Source organism: Gavialis gangeticus, unplaced genomic scaffold (assembly GCF_001723915.1).
Source record: "Gavialis gangeticus isolate Ggan-Ray unplaced genomic scaffold, GavGan_comp1, whole genome shotgun sequence".
NCBI classification, from domain to species: Eukaryota; Metazoa; Chordata; order Crocodylia; family Gavialidae; genus Gavialis; species Gavialis gangeticus.
In genome coordinates, this window is record NW_017729008.1 from 11,503,326 (window position 1) to 11,525,935 (window position 22,610).

At 44.5% G+C, this 22,610-nt stretch overlaps 1 protein-coding gene across 1 annotated transcript in view; it reads right to left on the reverse strand.

Annotated features, from left to right (window-relative positions):
• Positions 1-5,149: 5,149 nt before the first annotated feature.
• The window catches only part of LOC109292069 (maltase-glucoamylase, intestinal-like), a 156,425-nt gene continuing 138,964 nt past the window's right edge, over positions 5,150-22,610 (reverse strand). The window contains exons 20-23 of the mRNA XM_019509322.1: positions 20,209-20,297; positions 18,773-18,822; positions 10,351-10,509; positions 5,150-5,388 (exon numbers count right to left, since the gene is read on the reverse strand). Of these exons, the coding sequence (XP_019364867.1) occupies positions 5,320-5,388; positions 10,351-10,509; positions 18,773-18,822; positions 20,209-20,297 (367 nt within the window). The 3' untranslated portion in view covers positions 5,150-5,319. The remainder of the gene's footprint in view (positions 5,389-10,350; positions 10,510-18,772; positions 18,823-20,208; positions 20,298-22,610) is intronic.

A 22,610-nucleotide genomic window follows, 5' to 3' on the forward strand; every position in this document is an offset into this window, starting at 1 on the left:
TGGGGGGGAGGGGAAGGGGGGAGAGCATGGGGGAGGGCTGGAGAGGGGTGAGACTTCAGCAGCAGTTGTTTTCTCCTGCCACCATGGGGACAAGTGCCAGCTGTGGACACTCTCCCTGTGCCACCATCAGGGAAAGACGTGAAGCCAGGCATTTTCCCTGTGCAGCTGCTGGGAAAAGTGGTGGCAGTTACTGGGTCCTAGCACCTGCCTACTCTGTACCAGATCACCTCTGGCCCAAACTGGGTCAACCTGGGCCACAGCCTAAAAATGTTGCTGATCCCTGCCTTAATGCTCACATGTTTCTTTGTTACCCTGGTTCTGGCCCCAGTATAGTAAGCCTTTATACTCCACAACAATTCATGTGTTGCTTAGGTTCTACCCATGGTAACTACTAAACATGTACTCAAGTGCTTAAAGGTACACAAGAGTTTAAGTGCCTTCTTGAATAGGACATATAGAAGCATCATGGGCATCATGAGAAAGTAATTCATTCTCTTGTGTAACCTAAATTTCATCCACCATCTAAAGATTCCATCCTTTTATTCAGGATTTGTTATCTGGATAAACTGGAATGAAAAAAGCTTAGTAACAGTGCCTCAGTTTACCTGGAGTGAAATTTTTTTTTAAGTTTGAACTTATGCAACTTGAAGCCCATAAGCTCAGTTCTGGCAACATGTGCAATTAAAGAATCTATTAAGGAATCCATTTGGCTCTCATGCTTTGGTAGCTACAAACGTACTTAAATCCCTTCAGAACATTAGGTTCTGCTGGTTTACTGAGAGACCCATATACATGTCTCATTAATGCAACTGAAATTAATATTGTTAAATCTGAATCAGCATGAGAGGGAGGATATGCAAACTGAGCAGGAACATATTATAGACTGCAATGAAAGAAGTAACTATTGACTTACAGCTCCATTTGATTCAACAGGGGGAAAATATGCCACAATGCAGTGAATCCTCTTTTGTCCCTCTATATCAAGGTGAAATAAAAGAAACAGATCAATGTTAGAATTAGAGGTTTTCCAGGCAAGAAAATGTTTGTATATGTTATAGAGTTATCCTAACATTTCTGAATTTGGAAAGGAGAATTAATTTTATAGGAGGAAATGATATATTGCTTCTACCAGAGGTGGGATTTTTTTTGTTTGTTTGCTGTTCCTGGGTCATTAGGATGCAAGTGTTATACCAGCACAGTTAAAATGGTCTCAGGATAAAAACAGTTCCTGTGAGCTGTATTTACTATAAAAAGGATAGCTTCTCAACACCATCAATCACAACCTTTCACAATTATGAAAACATGCAGTGGCTTCAGTAATATAAAGGGTCACCAAGGAGAAACTTGCAGATGCAAAGAACCACTACTCACACTTAAATATATTTCATTTTAGAAGTGCAAATATTTAAAATATTGAAACAAAGATTGTCAGTGGGTGCAATGTATCTGCATGTCTTTTCCCAAGTCGCTGCCCCCTTCCTTGTACTCATCTGCCATGCCTTGATGGAAACAAAATAAAAGGAAGCTAACTGGTGAAACAAACTGGGGAACTTCACTTTCTCAGCAAAGGAGATAAGTCCTCTTCTCAGGGCTCCACCTCTCCCACACCCTACCCTTACCACACCTGTCTGGTGGACCTATCATCTTCCCACAATGTCCGGGCCACTTGACAGTCAGCTTGGTTGGTCATGCACCTTTGCCTCAGGCCTTTTGCCGCTGCAAGCTCTTCAGGGTAGAATCTCTCTTAATTCATGTCTCTGGTTTTCTCTGTGTTCCCTTTCTTGGAACTTGTCAATTTTCTCGTATGTATGTCTCTTAGCCATAGCTCATCCATGGTTTCTCAGCCCCACCATTACTGGCTTAGCCATCCCATGGCCAGGTCCTCTAGAGAGACCTTTGTGGCTTGTACCTACACACAATCTTCCCACATGTCCAACACTGGGGTGTCATGTGTTTGAGTCTCTTCCACTGGTTATCCTTCACTGGCTTGCTTCAGTCTTAAAGACTGCCTGGGCTCATACCCAGGTTTGTGCTGTTCCTAATCTCTTTTTCTGTGCCTCTGCACAAACAGGCTCTGCTCCCTTCTTGGAGACTGTGCTCTCATTCCCCTCTCCTGGTGTCTATGGGCTTCAGCCCTTTTCCTTGTAAATCCACCAGATCTCGTGGAGTCCAATTATCTCTGGTTCCATATCAAATGGTTGTCAGCAGCTGGAGATTGCCAGAAACTGGGGCTTTCTGGCAATTCAGGATAGGGGCAGATTAACCCTTTAGTGGGCCCTAGGCAAACAAACTTGTGGGCCCCAGGCCAGTCAAGACCTCTCCTCCCTACTCTGGTGTTGCTGCCCGCAGGGAGCAGAGCTCAGAACCACTGCTAGGAAGCATCTACCATAGCAGTGAGGCTCACAGAGAGGAGGGGAGGGGAAGGCAAGGCAAGGCAAGGCAGATGGAGCCATTTGTACTGCCATCATAGAGGGAAGGACTGCCCCCCCCCCCCGGCTCAGGACCCCAGGCATGTCTTTAGTTTGCTTATATGTTAATCAAGCCCTGGTTCTGGGTTCCCTCCCAAATGGCTGTTTAAAGCAACAGAGACCTGACATGACCTCCCAAACTGGGTCAGGTGGGGATCTGGATGCCCTCAGCAGTCTGCTTGCCCCTGGTAGAGAGGCCAGCTCCCCACTGCTTCTGGGTGACTCTGCCGGTAGCAGCAGGGTTTTGGTGTGGTTCTGGGTAAGAAAAGAGGCAAGCCCAGCCATGTCTGGGATCCAGCTCATAACAGGGACTGGGAGTCGGCTCCCTATCACAAAGATACACTTGTTACCCCTTGGTAACAAAAGTATTTGCCCTGTTTCTTATACTCTTCCTCTAAAGCAGGGCTGTCCAACTAGCATGTGGTCTGCAAAAAGCTAACATTGTTTTTGAGGGAGAGGTGGCTGGGGGCTCCAAGCTCCCTCTTCTTCCCTAGCTTCCACTTCCTGCCCCAAATCGAGCAGGCAGGGCAGCACAGTGAAGCAAGCTGGACTGCTTGTGCTGTGCATGTGGTGGGGTAAACTGTGCACAGTGACAGAGAAGGGAGCTGACTGTGGGATGTGTGCAGCAGGGGAGCCAGGCTGCCAGCATGGCATGCAACAGCAGACAGGGGAGCTGCCCATGTGGTGGACCCGGCTGGGAGTGGGATAAGGCTGGGGGTGAAGGCTGGGAGCGGGATAAGGCTGGGGGTGAAGGCTGGGAGCAGAGTGAGGCTGAGCACCTGGCAGGGAGACTCCGGCATCCTGAATGGTAGAAAGGTGGGCCACCCACATGGCAAGTGACCTGAATGACATATGGTCCCCCAGTCTGTGGTCCATGTGGTACATGGCCCCTGGCTGCCAAGAAATTGGACAGCTCTACTCTTAAGCATCCTCTACTTACTGCTGTCAGAGATGCTAGATGGACCTTGGGCAGTCTGTTTAGAGCTGTGTTTCTCAAATTTGGGTGGTTTATGCCCTTGTTGTTGACAATCCTTTTATTCAAGGATGATCTCTACCATGACTCACTGATGGGTCTTGAAGTAATTTAAGAATCCAATCCTTCAGCCACAGATCTGTCCATAGACATTGCAGGTCTTTCTGCAGGGGAGAGTAGGCTGCAGGCTGGGATTCCTCTCCTTCTCCTTCCTCTGCTCTTTCTTTTCTACTTCAAGGGCTCTCCCAGCATGCCTACAGCCACCACTGCCATCTTCTGACCCCACAGATTGTCTCCATTTCTACCTATTGCTGCTCTCACAATTGTCACTTCCCCTGTTGATTGCCACAGCCTCAAGGAACCTTTCACACTTCCCCAGGGGCCAGGCTGAATTAGGGTAATTCTCAGCTACTTTGGTTAAAAGTCCACAAAAGTTCTGACTCCTTTTGTGGTTATACCACCTTCTGTGGTATGGCATTTTTGTACATTGTGAGGGGTTCCCCAGTAGGGTTGTGCAAAATTTCACCAGGTATTTCATTTTGACACTGTTTCAACTCATTTGGAGCTCAAAACAGCAAAATCAAAACAAAGCAAAAAGGTCTTGAAACAGCCTCAGAATGAAATGTTTCAAAGCTTTGCTTGCTTGCAGGGAAACAGAAAGTGAGGGGAGGGAGGGGGAAGGGGAGGGAAGGACTGCTCTCATATTGACATATGTAGCTGGCCAGTGACTGTGATCCCAGAAACCCCTGCATCTATCTCCTTGAAACTTGGCAGGCTTTGTGGCCTCAGCAGGGGCTACCATCCCTGCATGTTTCATCCCAATCAGGCAAGAAATGACAAAGTTATAGGCAGTTTTGTGCTTCCCCATTATAGCCTATGGGTGAAACGTCAAAAAAGCAAAACAGTTTTGATGAAACCAAATGGAACAGTGCTTTCAAAACTAAATGAATCTCTAAATGAAACACTGTCCCGTCAAAACAGCAAAACAGAAGTTGAAACAAAATGGTGCTGTTTTGCACAGCTCTATTCCCCAGTATGGAAAATTCCATGGATTGCCATCACAATTGTTTCACTCTGAAGCTAAAAAACAGCGATACCATCATCCCAAAATGAGATTCCTGAAGTTATCTCTGTGTACCTTGGGTAACCCTCAGCATCTAGGCAGCACTCTGCAACTCAGCAGTATAGGAAGGGAGTCAAAACTGGCCTCATGCCACAGTTGTGGTTCCTGGAATTGGTGACTATTTCCTAATCCCAGCAATGAGTCTTGGGGACAGAATTTGTAGGTAACTGGTTAAGTGTGTTTGTGCCAACATGTACAATAGAGAAAAGCATAAGAGGCAGAAACTGATCCTACATCTATAAGTATGGTCTAGAAAGACAGCAACATGAAAACTTTTATAGGCCAAGATTTGTGACTAGCTATTTCCGCTGCTGACAACAGCCTTGTGCCTCACTTTCTCAATTGTCACAGGATTCCATTTTATCCTTCTTTTAACTGTTAAAATTTAGAAAACATTTTTTGCCACATCTTTATGTTTTAATGGAGAGAAAAATTCCATGTTATGCTCCTTTTAAAATAAACAATAACAATCAAATTGACTAAAATAGGGCAAGATTAGACTACCAAAGTTTATGGATTTTTTTTGGAGTAATTTTTTTCTGCTTCTGGATATACAATAGTTTTCATAACATAGTGATTCTCACGGACACGATCGTAACATTTCTTTATTTGAAGAACTGTTGCATTAAAAATATGAACTGATTATTTATATACTCATGCGCATTCATATGCAGGAGAAAATTAAGACATCAAGGATATGACAACATCAAAATCAAAATATGGGAACCAGTGATGTTAAATCACTAATCTGTTTACTAAATGTTGTATTGAAGTATAATGTTCAGTTCTTGACTAAGCAGTGCAGAAATCTGTAAAGTGAGTTTCTGTAGAAATAAGCACACAAAATTAATCAATAGATACTAAATTAATATTAAAGATAAGTTTCAACTGTTAACAAGACAGCAAGCCTGAGTTTAGATCACAGCAACTTTAACCTAAGCCTTTAGCCAACACCTCACCTACTTAATGCCAAATTGGGCCTAATTCTCTGACAAGGTCCCTAGATTCATCAGCACTTCTACAAAATTGTTTAACAGCTTCAGATAAATTAATAAGATTAATTAAATAGGAAATTACAGATATGATCAGCAGAGGTCCCATTGTTAATTCAATACTAATACTTCATGTATTCTGTGTTTTTCCTTATATTCCTTTTCTAGTATGTGACAAATTCTCATCTTTAGCTTTCAGAATCAACAACCTATTAAGATGCATGGGGGTAGCTCACCCCTTTTAGCTGTTTTTTTCATGCATTCCTCAAACGTAAGTAGACAGTGCTGCATTAATTTACATGTGGGTCTAATTTTCAAGATTCTCACTGCAACTATTGGAGCTAGAAGTTTTTGGTTTTGTATTTTAAATGAGAGATGCAATCTTATAGCACAGTTTTTCAGGAAGGCGTGAATTTTGAGGCAAGTCCTGGAGCCTCAGAATAACTGCCTTTTGAGCATTTCAACATTTATAATTTTTTGGTATGGTTAACCAACAATACTGGCTACATATGGTAGCCAGTCTTTATGTACATAAAGATATGACAGCATATGTTGCACCAACATGTGTACTTAATATGCAAGAGAACATGTAAAACATGTTTAATCAGTCAGCAAGGGCAGATCTGTTTCAGCACCAGACCAATAAAAAGCCATCTTGCATTATTACAAAAGGCTCATTTCTGCCCCCTTCTCAAATACAGGGATGGGTCCAATATAAATTAGCACCTACAGCTACTATCACAGGCCAATTATGTGAGATTCCTGAGATACAGAACTTGATGATTAATCCTTTTAAAACAAAACCTGTAAGAGTGTAACTGAGAGAATGCAAATTTTTATCTACAAACAAATCCTCCCACCACCAGGCAGCAGGCTATTTTGGAATTAGGCCACTCTTGGTCCCTTCTGTTGAAGCTGTGCCATGTTGCATAACATATTTAACAAATCATAATGCCAGAGAGAAAGCATACAAGACAGCACAATTCCTTAGCTTTGTGATTAGGACACTAAGCATGGGGAGGGGAGACCTAAGTTCCAGTCCCTGTCCCAATGACTGCTTCTATATTTTACATTAAACAGTCATTGGTAAAATATAGAAACAATCCTTGGAGCAGGGACAGGAACCCAGGATTTGTTCTGCACAGACAAGTTCCCAGTCAAAGAATGATACAGCCATGCTCACTGGCTCACTGTTGCTTGCTCTTTTTTTTTTTTTTGATCCAATGAATCTTCAATTTGCCATGCAAAGTAGCACAGCGTCAAGAGGAAGAAATTACAGCCACTCCAAAACAGCATATAAACCTAGTGGATAAGCCATAGGCCAGGTTGGGAGCTGTGGTTTTGAACACATGCAGCCAGAGGATGGGACTGAACTCCCGTATCCTGGATAAGGCCTAGAGTCATTATCACCTCCTTTAAAAGAAAGCCTTCACTCTCCTTTGTTTCTGAAAGATGCGGCATAAATGCCTGATTTCAGGAGATGGCTCCAGGTTGTGAGTCTCAAATAGTGGGAGGCTCTTCCCATTAGGGTTGAATAAGACACCTACACCCCAGAGAAAGGTATGATTAATGATATACCCCTGTCCTCCACATTTGCCTATTGACTAATGAGGTAGGTCTCCGCTCAGTGTGTTGGTTCTACGGATATTTCTACAGGGACTGGGCACCTAACGGTTAATTAGTGCTAAGGCACTTCAGTCCTTTTGTGAATCCAGTGCCTTAGGCATTTTCTACAGCATCTCTGGCCAACCTGCTACATGAGTGCTTTAAACAGCGTGGGCAGCCTCTCTGCATGGCACCCAGCAGATCAGGGAAAGGACAGGGCAGCAGATCAGGAAGGGGACAGAGGCAGCACAGCAGCCGATAGGGCAGAAAGCAGAGCAGGAGATCAGGCAGGGAACACAGGGCAGGAAGCAGATGAGGAGACCTGGCAGGAAGTACAGAGTAGGAAGCAAAAAGCAAAGCAGCAGATCAAGAATTGGGGTAGCACTTGAGGAGGGCGTGGTGTTAATTTGTGGCATACTTGCCAAAAACTGCTCTAAAAAAAATGGTGCTCATAATATTACAATAAATTGAACATACCACTAGGACTTTCAGAAAGCAATGGCTGCTAAAGTTAGATGGGATCTATGGGTATCTTTAAATTATTGACTAATTAAGGCTTTGCTATCATACGAGACTAAATGGTTACTCCTTGCATTCTTTCTTTTTTTAGTAGTTGTTCAGGAGCAGAAATGTGAGCTGGTGTCATGGGATGGGGTCCTCAAGGATGGCCGTGTTACCCCTAGGGCCCCTCGACTGTGCCAATACAGCCCGCCTCGCTGGGCACCCTCTATTCTCGCCCGCTACATCTTGCTGTAATTGTAATGAGTAGGGAGGCTGCCTTTAAGCCTACTTGGGCACGGTCCTGATGGACTTCCCTGAACCCTGTGCGTCCTGGACCCCTTGTGGGTCCCGTTTCAAAATAGATGTCCCGGGGCATCCCAGCCGTATGGGCTATATGTGTGGCTCCAACCACCCCTTCACCATGCCCCAAGCCTCACAGATGGTATTGACATTGTCCAGTCTAGGACTTGCTGTGATTTGTCCCCCTTGTCATCTCTGGGCTCTCCGCCGCCCTGTCTGCGCCTCACTGGCCCCTGGGCTCTCTGCAGCCCTGTCTCTGCACCCCTCGTGCCATGCCCTCGCTGGCGCCAGGGTCTGTGCATCCCCAAAATGCCATGCCCTCACTGGCGCCAGGGTCCCCACACTGCAGTGGGCCCCCAGTGAGGCCTCCTCCTTCCCCAAATAGCCTCACCCAAACCACCGGTAGTATACAACAGCAAACAAAACATAAGCCCTTGGGCTATAACATAATACAAAAGATCAGGGTGTGCTCTGACCCTTTAAGAGAATCAGATTTCATCCCGGCACTAAGTGTCTAGTAGGCAAGGGTACCTGTGAAGCTCATGGAGCCCCCTTAGCCCTAGGTGCAGCATATCAGGCACTTGCAGCATCACTAGGCACTTCCTCCCTGGAGGCTCCTTCCCCTCTAGTTGCTAGCAGGGAACTGCCTTCCTGGCCTTACCCCTGGGGTTTATATATGAGCCAGGCCCTGCCCCTTCCGGTTAGCTGACCGCTGGCAGGTGTGGGCCAACTAACTCATTCTGGCTGTCCTGGTAACCAGCAGCCAGGGCTCCCAACTGACTGCTAGGGCTCTCTTCCTAGCAGTTCCAGTCCTTAAAAGGAGCAGGACACCTTAGTGCCCTGTGACAGCTGGATGGATGTATTCTTGTTTATTTTTGTGTGTAAATCAAAATAAAATAGTAGATTTGTGACCAGCTTTTCCCATCTTTGTTGCTGATCATTTTATATTTTCACCTGTTTGCATGCTGCTATCATATGAGATTTCTTGGTTGCTTCCTTCTAAGTAAACCTCTGTGGAGTTTTTGTCCTTTTCCTATTATGTTTGTATTGCTTTCAGCTTGCTTAGAAGCAGTTCTGCTGTTAAAAATTACTTCCTTGGAGGAGGTTTCAATTATAGTTATTTATGATGTTTCCTTCTAAAAGTGAGTTTTCCATGTTTCTTACGGCAGAATTTATTCTTTTAAATTTTCTTTTTTTTTCAACAGCTTTCTTCAGTAAGGAAAGCATTAGAAATAATTGCATGTAATGAGTATTGACTTTAATTCTGTGTGAACTCACATTAGTAAACCAAGTAAATAGCATAACAAAGCAAAAATGATAGCCACTGCTTGTTCCTCTGGCTCTCTGTCTTAAATCAAATATTAATGAGACCTTAAAGACACTTCTTAATCTTATCCCCACTAACACGGAGGGCTGTCTACAAGCAGAACTGTGGGAAAGAGTTGTGTACCACGCTTCCCACACAAAGCCTAACTCTGTGGGGTGTTTTGTGTTGGAGCATCAGGGTGAGAAGAGCTATGACAGTACTGATCCTCCTGTCATTCCCCATATCAGCAACAAGGGGAAACAACAGAGGCTGCTTCAGCTATTAGATATAGCCCTTATCTGTGATTTGTGAACTAATGGAAGATTCCTTCTTCTTCTACTATATAGGCTCTTTCAGCCCTGTAACACCATTAGAGACCTGAGACACATGAATGGGACCACATTAGTTTACCAGACTAGAGTTCTGAAGTTGTAGCTATTGCTATCACTGATATATAAGTCCCCTGATAAACACAAACACATTTTGAACAACTACAAATCTTTCTTGCGAAGAAATGGAAGCATTCACTAAAATGAACTATATCCATTTTTATTGGATATTCTGTGCACTCATTTTTCATAAAATATCTGACATGTGCCTACTCCAGAAATTCTTTTTAGTTATTGCTAAATAATACCCTGGCAGGTTTTCCCAGGTTGTTGACTAAACATTAAACAAAAGAGTAGCAGCTAACGTGTCACCCTAAAGAATCTTTTGTTATTTTATCACCACTTCATAAACATGAAAGCATTAACTTGTATAAGCAGCAGATATCAAGTAAGTGAGAGGTGTCATGTGTCTAAGAAGAAAATATACATTTTCCTGGAACATAGTTTCATAGTCATTAGGGGCTGGAAGGGACCTGAAACTGGGAAGTCTTCCATTCTTATGATTGTGACTTTTTCTTCTTCCAATTTTATCCTCAGACACTGCTATATCAAAAATCTGATTTTCAGTCACATTTAGAAAGATTCAGGGCATGAACTGAAAATGATTAGCATTATCATTGACTCTCCTCTTTAAATTTGGGTCAAATACGTGTATACATAAGATTTTTAATAATTCTTCAGAAAAACACTTACCCCATTAGCCTGATACTGTAAGTTCTCATTACAGATGACTTTTCCATTGAGAACAATAGTGTTAGGTCTTGAAGTCACACCAAGAATCTGAAGCTTGTTGTAAGTCAAAGAATCAACTGCCCGGTAGCCATTTTTAACAATTGTTGTCCTCAGTTGGCCCTATAATAATTCAGAAGTCACAATTTAAATTTGTAGAGAGTCTTTGGGAAATATTCAGTGAATATTTATACTACTATTTGCCAAGCAGAAAGCTTTATATAGATATTAAAACATCAAAAGGAATAAAGATAGAAAAGACTTTATAACACAGAACAGGCATAATAGACCTCTTAATTTTCATACAGGATAGGATTTTGCACGCTGTTAAAACCCAGCAAAGCAAGAAACAAAATGAATGTTTACAACAAATGCTTAGAATCTCCTCAACCTTTTCCTTTTATTTGCCTAACCAATGCAATATTGAGTCTTAGATATAACAGTAGTAGGTGTAGTACTAGAAGCAATATAGGTAGACTTAGGGCTACTCTACACATACAGGTAAAGCGCAGTGCAATCTAATGCACAATCCACAAAATTGCACCTCCTGCCATGCCACACTTGCATGGCAAGGGGCATGACTGTGGATTCACGCATTAGATCTCACTGAATCTTATTGCCAGTGCAGGGGGAGCCCGATTCCAAGTTCTGCCCCCCATCACCAGCAAGAAGCAAACTCTGGCAGCCAGGAGCCCCTCAACTGACCCCCAGGGCTATGAGATCGCAGCTGTGTCACATGGCTACCAGGACTCTCTTGGTCCTGGCACTGGGAGGTTTGCTGCCAGGACACAGCACCTGCAGGTGTGGGGCTCTGGGTCCCAGAAGCCATGGGACATGGCTGAGTTCCACATTCAGCAGCTGCTAGGGCTGAGAGTCCCCTCAGTTGTAGGACTCCCAGCCCTGGCTAGGCAAGGTGCACTCCTGAGGCTGAGAGCCCAGTCAGCTGACAGGGCTCCCAGCTGCAGGGGACACCTTGCTTCCTGTGCAAATTAAAGCTGGATAGCAACCAGCTACAAAGTTAGTATGCATTTTCAAGGTCTAACTTTATAGCTTGTTGGACCTTTTTATGGTGTGATAGCTACTTTGCATGTGTAACTGGTTTCAGTTAATTGCACAATTAATCAGCTAATTGTGCAATACCTGCACCATGTAGAGATGGATATATGTAGATACATTAAAATAAGTGGAATAGATGCTATAGAAGTTGAAGCAGCTATGTACACTTGTCATCAACAGCGATTCCTCATGGTCAAGGATGATGAGTCCCACGAGTCAAGTAAAGGGTTGTAGATGATTCCCTTGATAGCTAAGAAGGCAGATCCCAGAGCTGCAGACCCTCTGGCATATGTCACAGGTGGTGGTTAAAGGGAAGGTCAGATCACAGATTTCTCAGTCTTGTTTTCTTTCCTTCCATTTGTCATTTTTCTGCCTCCAAGGCAAGATGATTTTACTCACCGTAAGATGTGCCTTCTCTCACAAAGCACTGCCATGTAGCCCTGTCCTGAGATAGTTTTTTCCAGTTTATGGTGTCAATGCCACACTTCTTAATGTTCACCTTGAGGGTGCCCTCGAAGCATTTCCTCTGGCCTCCTCCTGTCCTTTGTCCTTGGCTGAGTTGGGAGTATAACAGTTGTTTTAGTATATGTACATCAGACAAGAAGCACACAATGCCCTGTCCACCGCAACTGATATTAAATAATCAATGCTTTCATACTGGTGGAGTTAGCATCAGCCACAATCTTCCCATTTTATGCCAAGGATCTTCCAGAGGCAGCACTGATGACAGTGTTCCAGGCTTTTCAGGTGGTCCTTGTAGGTCACCCTAGGTTCACCGCCATAGAGAAGAGTTGGAATTACCACAGCCTTATATAGTAGGAGTTTTGTTTGAGTCCTGATGTTGTAGGCGGTACACAGGTGTATATGACATGAGCCCTGGGTGTGTTGCAGCCAGGCCTGGCCATTTTCAAAGGGCCTATGGCTAAGCGGCAATAACAGGCCTGAAGCCTGTCCTGGAGTGACATACCATAATGTGAGCATTTGCAGATGCTGTGACTGGCTTGATCAACAGAAAAAAAAAACTGTCCATCTGTCTAATTGTACACAATCAATAACAAGGCAGCCTTGTTAGCCAGGGCTAGAACAGCATTTTACCATGGGAAGAAAGGAGATAAGAGGACTTCCCTATTGCCCTGTTACTTTCTCAGAGATCTAAGTTTTAACTAACTGGCACTTTCTTGGCCCATAAGAAGTCTAATTTAATTTAGTTCTGGAAGTTTTAGTGAAACAAAGAGCACACACCAACTGCAGATGCTTCCTCAGCCTGATGAAGGGTATTTAAGCCCAAAAGCTAGCTAAGAAGAATTTTTCCAAGTATATGAGTTGGTTTAATAAAATATATCAGATTTACCCAAAGAGCCTTGTCTGCCAGTGAAACAAAGGGCATGTGTAGACAAAACGAGAGCATGTGTAGACAAAACAGAGGGCCCTATATTGAAGTGGTGGGTTTTAAAAAATACCACTTCAATTTAGGGATGATTAAACCCCCATGTCATGCACACACCCCACTAACTTACCTACCTCTCTGGCGGGGAGGGGAGGGTGAGCTGCTGGCGAGCAGAGTGGTCCCTGGCTGCGGGGGAGGGGAGGGAGGAGTTTTAGTTTGCTGCACCCCAAGTTATTTAAGGCGCATTACGCCACCCAATTTCCTACAGTGGCTGGAATTAATGCATAATATGCTGCCAAGGCATGCAAACACTGACACCATTAAAGTGGTGCAAAAGCATTTAGATGGCTTTAAAGTGTTGTACACACACACCCCTCATACTGTCTACACATCACCAATGACATTTAAATAAAACCTATCAGGGATCATTTATTAGACTATTAAGATTATGTTTAGCAGCCATGTATAAATAATGGGTATTGGCTGTTGGGGGCTGCTCCTCCTCTGAAAAGTTCCTGAACCAGTGGAAGACAGCAACATTCCTGGCCAGATGCCCATTGATCCTGCTAGACTCCTAGACCTGATGGATAGTGAGACTTGCTTAACAGCTTGTTTGCTTTACTTATCATTTACCTCTATAGCTTTTTGCTATTGAATGGCTGTGTCATGGTTGGTCATTAGGTAGTTGCACCTGCTTGCATCAAATTCAGGCAAATAGTCATGATCACTGAACACACAATGATTCAGTCTTCTGAAGACAAAGCTAGCACATCAGATCCTGTACTGAATCTCTCTGTTGATGTTGGCCTTCTTTGAGAGATGGCTGCCGAGGTATGCAAAGTGTTCAACATTCTCCATCTCCTGTCCAGCAATGAGGATCTTTGCCTGGGGGGGAGGCAGGGGGTGCTTGGAGCAGGCTGGTGAAGCAAATTTTGTTTTTCTGATGTTAAGAGTCAGTCTCAGGTATGGGCCATAGTACTGAAGAGGCAGTTATGGGCCATAGTAGGCCCTCCCCAGTATATGCAACAACAACACAATCATCAGCATACTGAAGTTCTACAATTGAGGCTGAAGTAACTCTGGTTTTAGCACAGAGGAAGGAGAGATTGAAAAAGTTACCATCCATCCTGTACTGGATGCCAATGCCATGTGGCAGACAATCATGGATTAGCATCTTGGTGACGCAAGAAAGATGGAAAATAAAATTGGTGTGATCATGCAGCCCTGCTTGATGCTAGTTTGAATGGCAAAGGGCCCCATAACAGAGTCCCAGGCATATTGGGGCAAGTCAGGTCTCTGCCACTGGCGGCAGGTGGAAGGAGGCACAGGGAGCCAATCACCTGCTGTCGGATACATGGGGCAAGTCAGATGTCTGTTGCTAGCAGTCCCGAAATGACTTTAGTGAAGTGCTGGGATTGGGACAGACAATCAGATCACATTTTAAGTGCAGTTAACATGTCCTAAGCATAACATGAGACATAGCCCTTCTTATTTTTAAAATAGATATACCAAGGAAGTTTCTGAAATCATTAAACCAGTGGTTCTCAACCCTTTTAGACTCAAGGCCCCCTTCCTTAGACTTGAAGAACCCTCATATAATACCAGCTCATAATTCTACAACTTTTTTTGAGGGAAACAATAGAGCAATTCTGCTGTTGCAAAAAACTCAGAAGGACCACAGCAGGTTCTTTAACAACGTGGATTCATATTTGAAATATCTGGACTTATCTTGTGAATCAAGTTTGCACACCTAACACTGCTAACATTGTGTGGCATCCTGTGATATGCTTAAGTGAATCACAGGGCACCCCAGGATACCATGGCACCCTGATTGAGAACCATTGCAATAAACCAATCAAATTAGATCACCAAATACAGTAATTTCCCAAACAATTAATGAAGAGGGATCACTACATTAGTTATGTGATCAAAGCTCCTAAAGGTGCAAATCTACTCTGCTTCCACCCAAGCTCTTAAAGACATAAAGATTAATTGCTCTGCTTAGGAAATGATTAATTGCTTTGCAATGATCACTTCTTTAAGTATGATGAAAATGTTAGCACATTTCGCTTACATTAGCTTACATTATTTTAATAGGAGGGGATAAAAGCAGAAACTAGAACAAAATACTTTGAACTTAAAGCTTTTGCAATGTAAAATTAAAATATAAATTGTAGGGTCTTCCACTAAAGTCCTTACTTAGGCAAAATTCCAATTTGCTGGATCAAGCCCTGTAAGTATTTTGAAAGCAGAAATAAAGTATGTTTTTTTAAGTGTGCTATTATAATTCCATTTTAAAGTGTTGCCCTATAATTATAATGAAATTAAATTATGGAGTAGTTCCATAAGTATGTAGGAATGTGCAGCATAGACTGAGAATTTCATGTGCTGTGAATGTCACACAAGTTTCGTACATTTGTAATTCTCTATCTGAGATATGAATGGTTTACACTTCAGCATACTGATAATGAAAATTTTGACGTCAGAGGTTACTGGAATGCAGGTGGGTATTTCAGACAAAGATTTACAGGGAGAAATAAAACATAAGCAATGAGAAATGGAAGCACTACTGAATCAGCAATCAAATTTGCACAGATTAGAATTTAATATAAATCTGGTTACAGTCTCTTCTCTAGTCTGCCCAAAGTGATTTTCTATATACAGAATACAGAAATGTAAAGGAATCTTTCTTCCTATTTTACAAATAAATTGCCATTTTTCTTAAAGCAACAAGATAAAAACTGCAATTGTTCTCACAACATTCAGAAGAAAAAAAATAAATAATGAACTTTAAATACTGAACATGTAATACATTAGAAAATATCTGATACCACTCCATACACAAACACACAAAAATGTCTATCAACCCATTCTAATCAGCTATCATGCATGAAAGGCATTAATTCCAGAAACGGCATCAGAATATAAATTACTGACATTTCATTCCTCTAAATAACTACCACTGATGGCAAACTTTTAGGGAATGTATAATGTAAAAACCATGCCAGAACATTGGTTCAAGTACAGGTTATTCCTTTTCCCCTATCTTCTGAATTATTCAAATCTTCATCAATAAACTGGTATATCTTCAACATTTCCTCCTACAAGTTGGAATTACAGATAAAAAACAAGTGTTTCACTTGCTGACGTAAGTCATCAGTTTTTTTCGCATGAATGTCCTTAATACTATCATATAATGTATGAGCTTCTAGTTTTTGTAGACTTGTTTTTATAGTATTTTTCTCAACTAAAACCTAGATTTCTTCTACCTGTTCTTTTTTTAAAATACAGTGACATTCATTCTGTGCTTCTAGAGCCGTATGTGGTAGGGCTCTGCAAAATTTCACCAGCATTTTCATTTCGACACTGTTTCAACTCGTTTCAAGCTCGAAACAGTGACATCGAAATGAAACAGAGCTTCAAAACAGCCTCAAAACAAAATGAGGCAAGTCGAAACGTTTCAAAATTTTTGAAACGTCTCAAGTTTCAAAGCTCAAGCTGGGCTTCCCTACAGGGAAACAGAAACTAAAGTAAGAAGAGGAAAGGGGAAGGTGGTGGGGGGAAGGACTGCTCTTATTACTGACTGTGTAGCTGGCCAGTGACTGTCATCCTTTCCTGAGGTCCCTTCCAATCCCAGTGCTCTGGGAGAGGGCTGGAAAAACTACATAAAAGGCAGCATTGTTTGACCTTCCCTGCTTTCTGCCTTGGTGTCAGTTGAGTGACACACACACACAGTGTCACCCACCCATGTCATGAGTTTTGCCTGTCAGGAGCCAGACGTGCAGGGCCCCAGAACCCCTGCACCTATCTCCTTGACAGCTGGCAGGCTTTGGTGCCTCAGCAGGGGCTAGCAGGCCTGCAGCTTTCACCCTGCTGTGCCACTATACATACAGTGTCACCTATGTCATGAGTTTTGCTTGTCAGCAGCTTGAGGTGCAGTTTCCCTGAAACCCCTGTACCTATTTCCTTGGAGTTTGGCAGGCTTTGGTGCCTCAGCAGGGGCTAGCATGCCTACAGTTTCAATCCTGCTGTGGCTTAAGACATACACATGACATGAGTTTTGCTTTCAAGAATTTGAGCTGCAGTTTCCCTGAAACCCCTATACCTATCTCCCTTAAGCTTGGCAGGCTTTGTGCCCTCAGCAGGGGCTATCATTCCTGCAAGTTTCATCTGAATCAGGCAAGAAATGACGAGTTATAGGCTGTTTTGAGCTTCCCCATTATAGCCTATGGGAGAAACGTTGAAACAGCAAAATGTTTCAATGAAATGAAACAGAACAGTGATTTCAAATCAAAATGAAATTCAAAACGAAACGCTGTTCCGTCAAAACACAAGTCCGTACAAAACGGTGCCGTTTTGCACAGCCCTGATATGTGGTATCTGAACTGCCACAGCCAGTGGAGCTGCAAAGGGAAGGCCCTCCTCAGCTTGAGGGCTTTAAGAGGAGCTACAGGCTGCCCTGGGGTGGGCACCCAAAATGGGGGTACCACCAAATGGTGAAGCTCAAGGGCACCCTTTGGTGCTGCTTTTCAGGGTAGACAGGGAAAAGGTGTTTGGGTTTTGACTGCTCTAATTTTTTAAAATTTGACAATGTGTTTTTGTCGCGGGGAAGGGGATAATGAGTGGGTTTGGGGAATAGCCACAGCCCCTCTGAGAGAGGAAGGTATTGGCTTGGGAGGAACAATAAGGCATAAGACTCCATGTAGGTGTAAGTCAGGAGACTGGGAATGGGTAGAGATAGGAGGGAACATGGGGAGGAGATTTGTGTTTCCTTTTGCAGAGATACTGAAAGCAGGTTGGAAATCAAGGTTAAGTTGGGCTGGGAGAAGACTCCTCAATCAGAGGTAGGGGGCAGATTGCTTTTGAATATTTGTTTCTGGAGTTCGCTTTGTTGGACCTTATTATTTTAATATTTCATTCTGCTTCTATCTTTTTGGCTTTTATTGTTAAGCCCCTCCTGAGCCTTTGTTTGGGAAGGGTAGCATATAACTCTATAGAAATAATTAAATCTGAACCACACTTTAGGTCTTAGGCACTCTCAGACATCTATAGGAATATGAATCACAGGAATAATTCCAAAAGTATATCAGACAGCACAGGGAGTACTCTAAACAGAGGGCAACATGTAACTCACTGAATTTCCTACCACAAAGTGCATGGGAAGAAGGTTAAGAAGATACTGGAGCCTCTGCATGCAAGTAACAGTAACAGAAAATGGTTTTCTCATTCCTAGTAGCTACAGCTGAGAAAAGGGGAGAGAACTGAAGAAGGTTACCAGAGTTAGCGCTAGGGGTCTGCCAGATCTTGGGGGGATTTGCCAATTTTTGTGGGCTGACCATGGCATAAAATTCTCATTCTGTGGTCATTTTATGGTAGCCCTACCTCTCAGTGCTGATTGGCAGAGAGGCCCTGCTTCTTAGCACTCATTGGTGGAGAGGTCCTGGGTAGGAGAAGAGATGAGGGAGTGGCCACCATCTTGATTGCTGAGTGCCCTTCATGCATCCCTGCCCCTTGGCGCTGAGTTGCAGAGAGGCCCCAACAGGGGAGGAGACACAGGGGGGCAGCAGACAAGATGGCTTCTGCCCTTTGTGCCACCCTGCCAGCTGGCAACTTCCCCTCCCAGCAGCAAAGAAAGCTGGCCCCCACAGGGGAGCTAGCATTTTATTTACTTTTTGTTGTTGTTGTTGATTTTGCAGATAATCCCAGATTTTGTGGTTTCCGTGAAATCTGCAAAACCACAAATGAAGTAGGTCCCTGGTCACAGCATGGGTTATGACATGTCATGGTCATGACAGAAATACTACAAAGTAATATCATACTTTGATTATTCTGTAGCTTTCTTTGTTATCAAAGAAGCTCACCAGCTTTAAAGGCTGAACACCAGAGGTATAAAAGACATAAATAAAATAGTAACAGTTGTACCTAATACTAGTTACTACTTACTTCACTGAATGTATATTTGGCCAAGAAATAGTTTTCATTTTCAACAGAGTCTGTCAAAACAGAAAAGAATGAAAGGTTAAGATAGTTAGCAAGAAATACATGCAGTTGAATTTAGTATTAGCCAGCAAATAAGATCAAACTTAGACAACTTGTGAACCGTTCTTTCATAGGGCTGGAGAGAAGCTCACAAGGTCAACTATGCTCAAGGCAGGAGCATCCCTGACTAAACCATCCCAGCCAATTCTCTGTCAAACCCAGGGGTGGGCAATTATTTGGGCCCATGAACCATACAAGGAGTTTTGCCGAGCTGTCATGAGCTGGATCAGCTCAGCAACAACTCACCAAAACTATCTACGTGGGATGGGGCTGCAGGTGGGTGGGGAGCAATGTTCAGGAGTGGGACAGGAGGGCAAGGCCAGGATCACAGGGTGGGGGCACAAGGCGGTGACAGCATGGGGCCGAGGTGTTGGCTCCACAGGTTGGGGCATGGAGGGAATGGATCATGGCTGTCCCCTGGGACCTGGACTCATGCTGTCACCACCCCCAAACGCAGCTCCCCACCCACCTGTGGCCCCATGCTGTCCACCTGCCCATGTGGGTCCTGGCTGGTCTCCATGAAGACCCTGGGATCATGGGGCAGTAACGGTGCAGGGCTGGGGCAGAAGACCTGTGCTGTCAATGCCCCAAGATCCTAGAGTGTCCCCAGCCCTGCTCCCCAATCTTGCACTTGGGCACCACTCCCCACTGGCTCATGACCCCACCCAGCTGACTGCCATGCCCACACAGGTCCCACCCACAGCAGTGGGTGTGGGACGGATGGGCTGGGGTGCCTGGGGAGCAGGGCTGGGTCTGGCAGTGGCAGCTGAAATGAGTCACAGCTGCTGCCACCAGGGCTGTCATGAAATGGAGTCCAGCCTCAAAACCACTTCAGCCCTCCTGTGCTTCCAGTAGCCATATGCCCCACGGCCCAGGCTGCCCCTCGCACTTGGGCAGGGTGAGACCAAGGGACTCACTGCGGGCCAGGCAAAGACCCTCAGTGGCCCAGATCTGGCCTATAGGCTGTATTTTGCCCAGTCTTGGTCTAACCTGCTCTTGAAAATTTCCATATGTTCAAGTCTTTCAAGTGTTGCCTACTCCTTTGGAGTTGTTTTCCATCAATCTAAGGTAATTTCATAGGCGCTTGAAAGTAAAATACTGATTTTATACTTGATGCAGTTATTTCTGATCTTACATGAGTGTTACGCTAATACAATGCTACCAACGTCAGTGAAACCAACTGTGATTTACACCTGTGGGGAATTAGATTTGGGCTCTATTTTCCTGTCGCGCCAATATAAATCAGGAGTAATTCCACCAGTCAGTGAAGCTGTACTGGCGAGACATCTGGTGAGTGCAGAATCTCTGACTGCTTTACCTAGCAGGTAGGCCAGACTTACCAATAGAATCACCGTCATCCCAGAAGAGCATCCCAGAAGCTTTTCCTTCTTCATTCAGAGCAATTATAAGTCCAAATGGGTTCAGACGGCTGTTGAGAAATATCATAGAACCACATTTCTACCTCAGGGTTCACAGTGAAAATAGACATGCTATAATTAATTACTTCTGATTGTATAACAATGAAAAGTGATTCGAATGTCTGCCTTACTCAACAAAATGGACACTAATGAATGAATAAGGTAAAGTATATTCTGTCCTCCTTCTGCTGCACAGAGGGATTTTTCCCTGGCTTTCAGGAGTGCTACTAGGGTCACAAGCCCCTTCCCCCTTTGACATCATTGATAGACCAATTATTAGAAAGCCTAAAAGTGCAATTGGCTGTCTGATCCCAGCTTCACAAGGTTCAAACTGCCTGCTGCATTGTGTGGTGCAGCTTATACTGTTTTCCTGTTCTGTCTGCCCCTTATCTTGGCTTTGAGCATAGTTCATAGATTCATAGTTGTAGGGTTAGAAGGGACCTAAGTATATCATCAAGTCTGACCCCCTGCCCTGGGCAGGAGAGAATACTGGGCTCATATAACCCCAGCTAGGTAATTGTCAAGCCTCCTCTTAAAGACCCCCAAAGTAGAAGCCAGCACTGCTTCCCTTGGAAGTGGGTTCTGGATCCTAGCTGCCCTGACAGTGACATAGTGTCTTCTAATGTCCAGCCTGAACCTACTCTCAAACAACTTATGGCCGTTATTCCTTGTTACTCTGGGGGGTGCACAGGTGAGCAGGGTCTCTCCCATTCCATGCTGGTCCCCCCTGGTAAGTTTGCAGATGGCCACCGGGTCCCCCCTCAGCCTTCTCTTATGAAGGCTGAACAAGTTAAGGTCCTGTAGCCTCTCCTCGTAGGGCCTGCCCTGCTGCCCCCAGATCATGCGAGTAGCCCTCCTTTGGACCCTCTCAATGTTGTTCACATCTCTCCTGAAGTGCGGCGCCCAGAACTGGATGCAGTACTCCAACTGTGGCCTGACCAGTGCCGCATAGAGGGGGAGGATCACCTCTTTGGCCCTGCTTGTTATGCATCTGTGGATGCACGACAAGGTGGGGTTGGCCTTCCTGACTGCATCCTCACATTGGCAGCCCATGTACATCTTGGAATCGATAATGACCCCAAGATCCTTTTCTGCCTCGGTGCTTTCAAGAAGGGAGTTCCCCAGCCTGTAGGTATGCTGCTGGTTCTTACTGCCCAAGTGCAGTACCCTGCATTTGTCACTATTGAATCCCATCCTGTTCTCATTCGCCCACCCCTGTAACCAGTCCAGGTCCAGCTGTATCCTGTCCCTTCCCTTCTAGCATGCCCACCCTGCCCCAGATCTTGGTGTCGTCAGTGAATTTGAACAGGGGGCTTTTCACCCCCTCGTCCAAGTCGCTAATAAAGAGATTAAACAGTGCAGGTCCAAGGACTGAGCCATGGGAGACCCCACTGCCCACATCCCTGCAGGGTGAATATGACCTATCCACCACCACTCTCTGGGTCCGATCCCTCAGCCAATTTGTGACCCGTCTGACTGTGTAGGCATCAGTGCCACAGTCACCTAGCATTTTAATGAGAATGGGGTGAGCGACAGTGTCAAAGGCCTTCCTGAAGTCCAGAAAGACTGCATCCACTGTGACACCTGCGTCCAATGATTTTGTGACCTGATCGTAGAAGGCAATTAGGTTGATCTGACAGAACCTGCCCCTAATAAAACCATGCTGGTTGCCCTTGAGCACCATCCCCCCCTGCCGGTCCTTCCCAGATCTAGGAGTGCTATTTCATTTTGGCTGTATGCATATTTATTCTTGGTGTTAGGAAGGAATTTTCCCCAACAAAAAATTGGCTGTCAGGCTTTTTCAACTTCTCCTGAGCACTTGGCAGGTCCGACAGAGCAGCAGACGTTTAAACTTTACCCCTGTTCACATTTGTTGCAAATGCATGGTGGCTGGCCAGTGCAGGAGTGGACAGCGGAAGAGCTGTTCGCTTTTTCTAAATCCAGATGACAGACTAAGAGTAGGTTTTAGCAGGGTCTGGCACTGGCTGTCAAGTGGGTGGAAAGTGCATAGTTGAATTACAGACAGGGGAATCACTTATGTAGGACCACATAGTTTCATAGTTTCTAGGGTCGGAAGGGACCTGAGCAGATCATCTAGTCTGACCCCCTGCCATGGCAGGAAGAGCACAGGGGTCAAACGACCCCAGCAAGGTGGTCATCCAACCTCCTCTTAAAAACCCCCAGGGTAGGAGCCTGCACCACCTCACCTGGAAGCTGGTTCCAGACCCTAGCCGCCCTGACCGTGAAGTAGCGCCTCCTGATGTCCAACTTAAACCTTCCCTCCGCCAGCTTGTGACCATTTTTCCTGGTCACTCCTTGCGGCG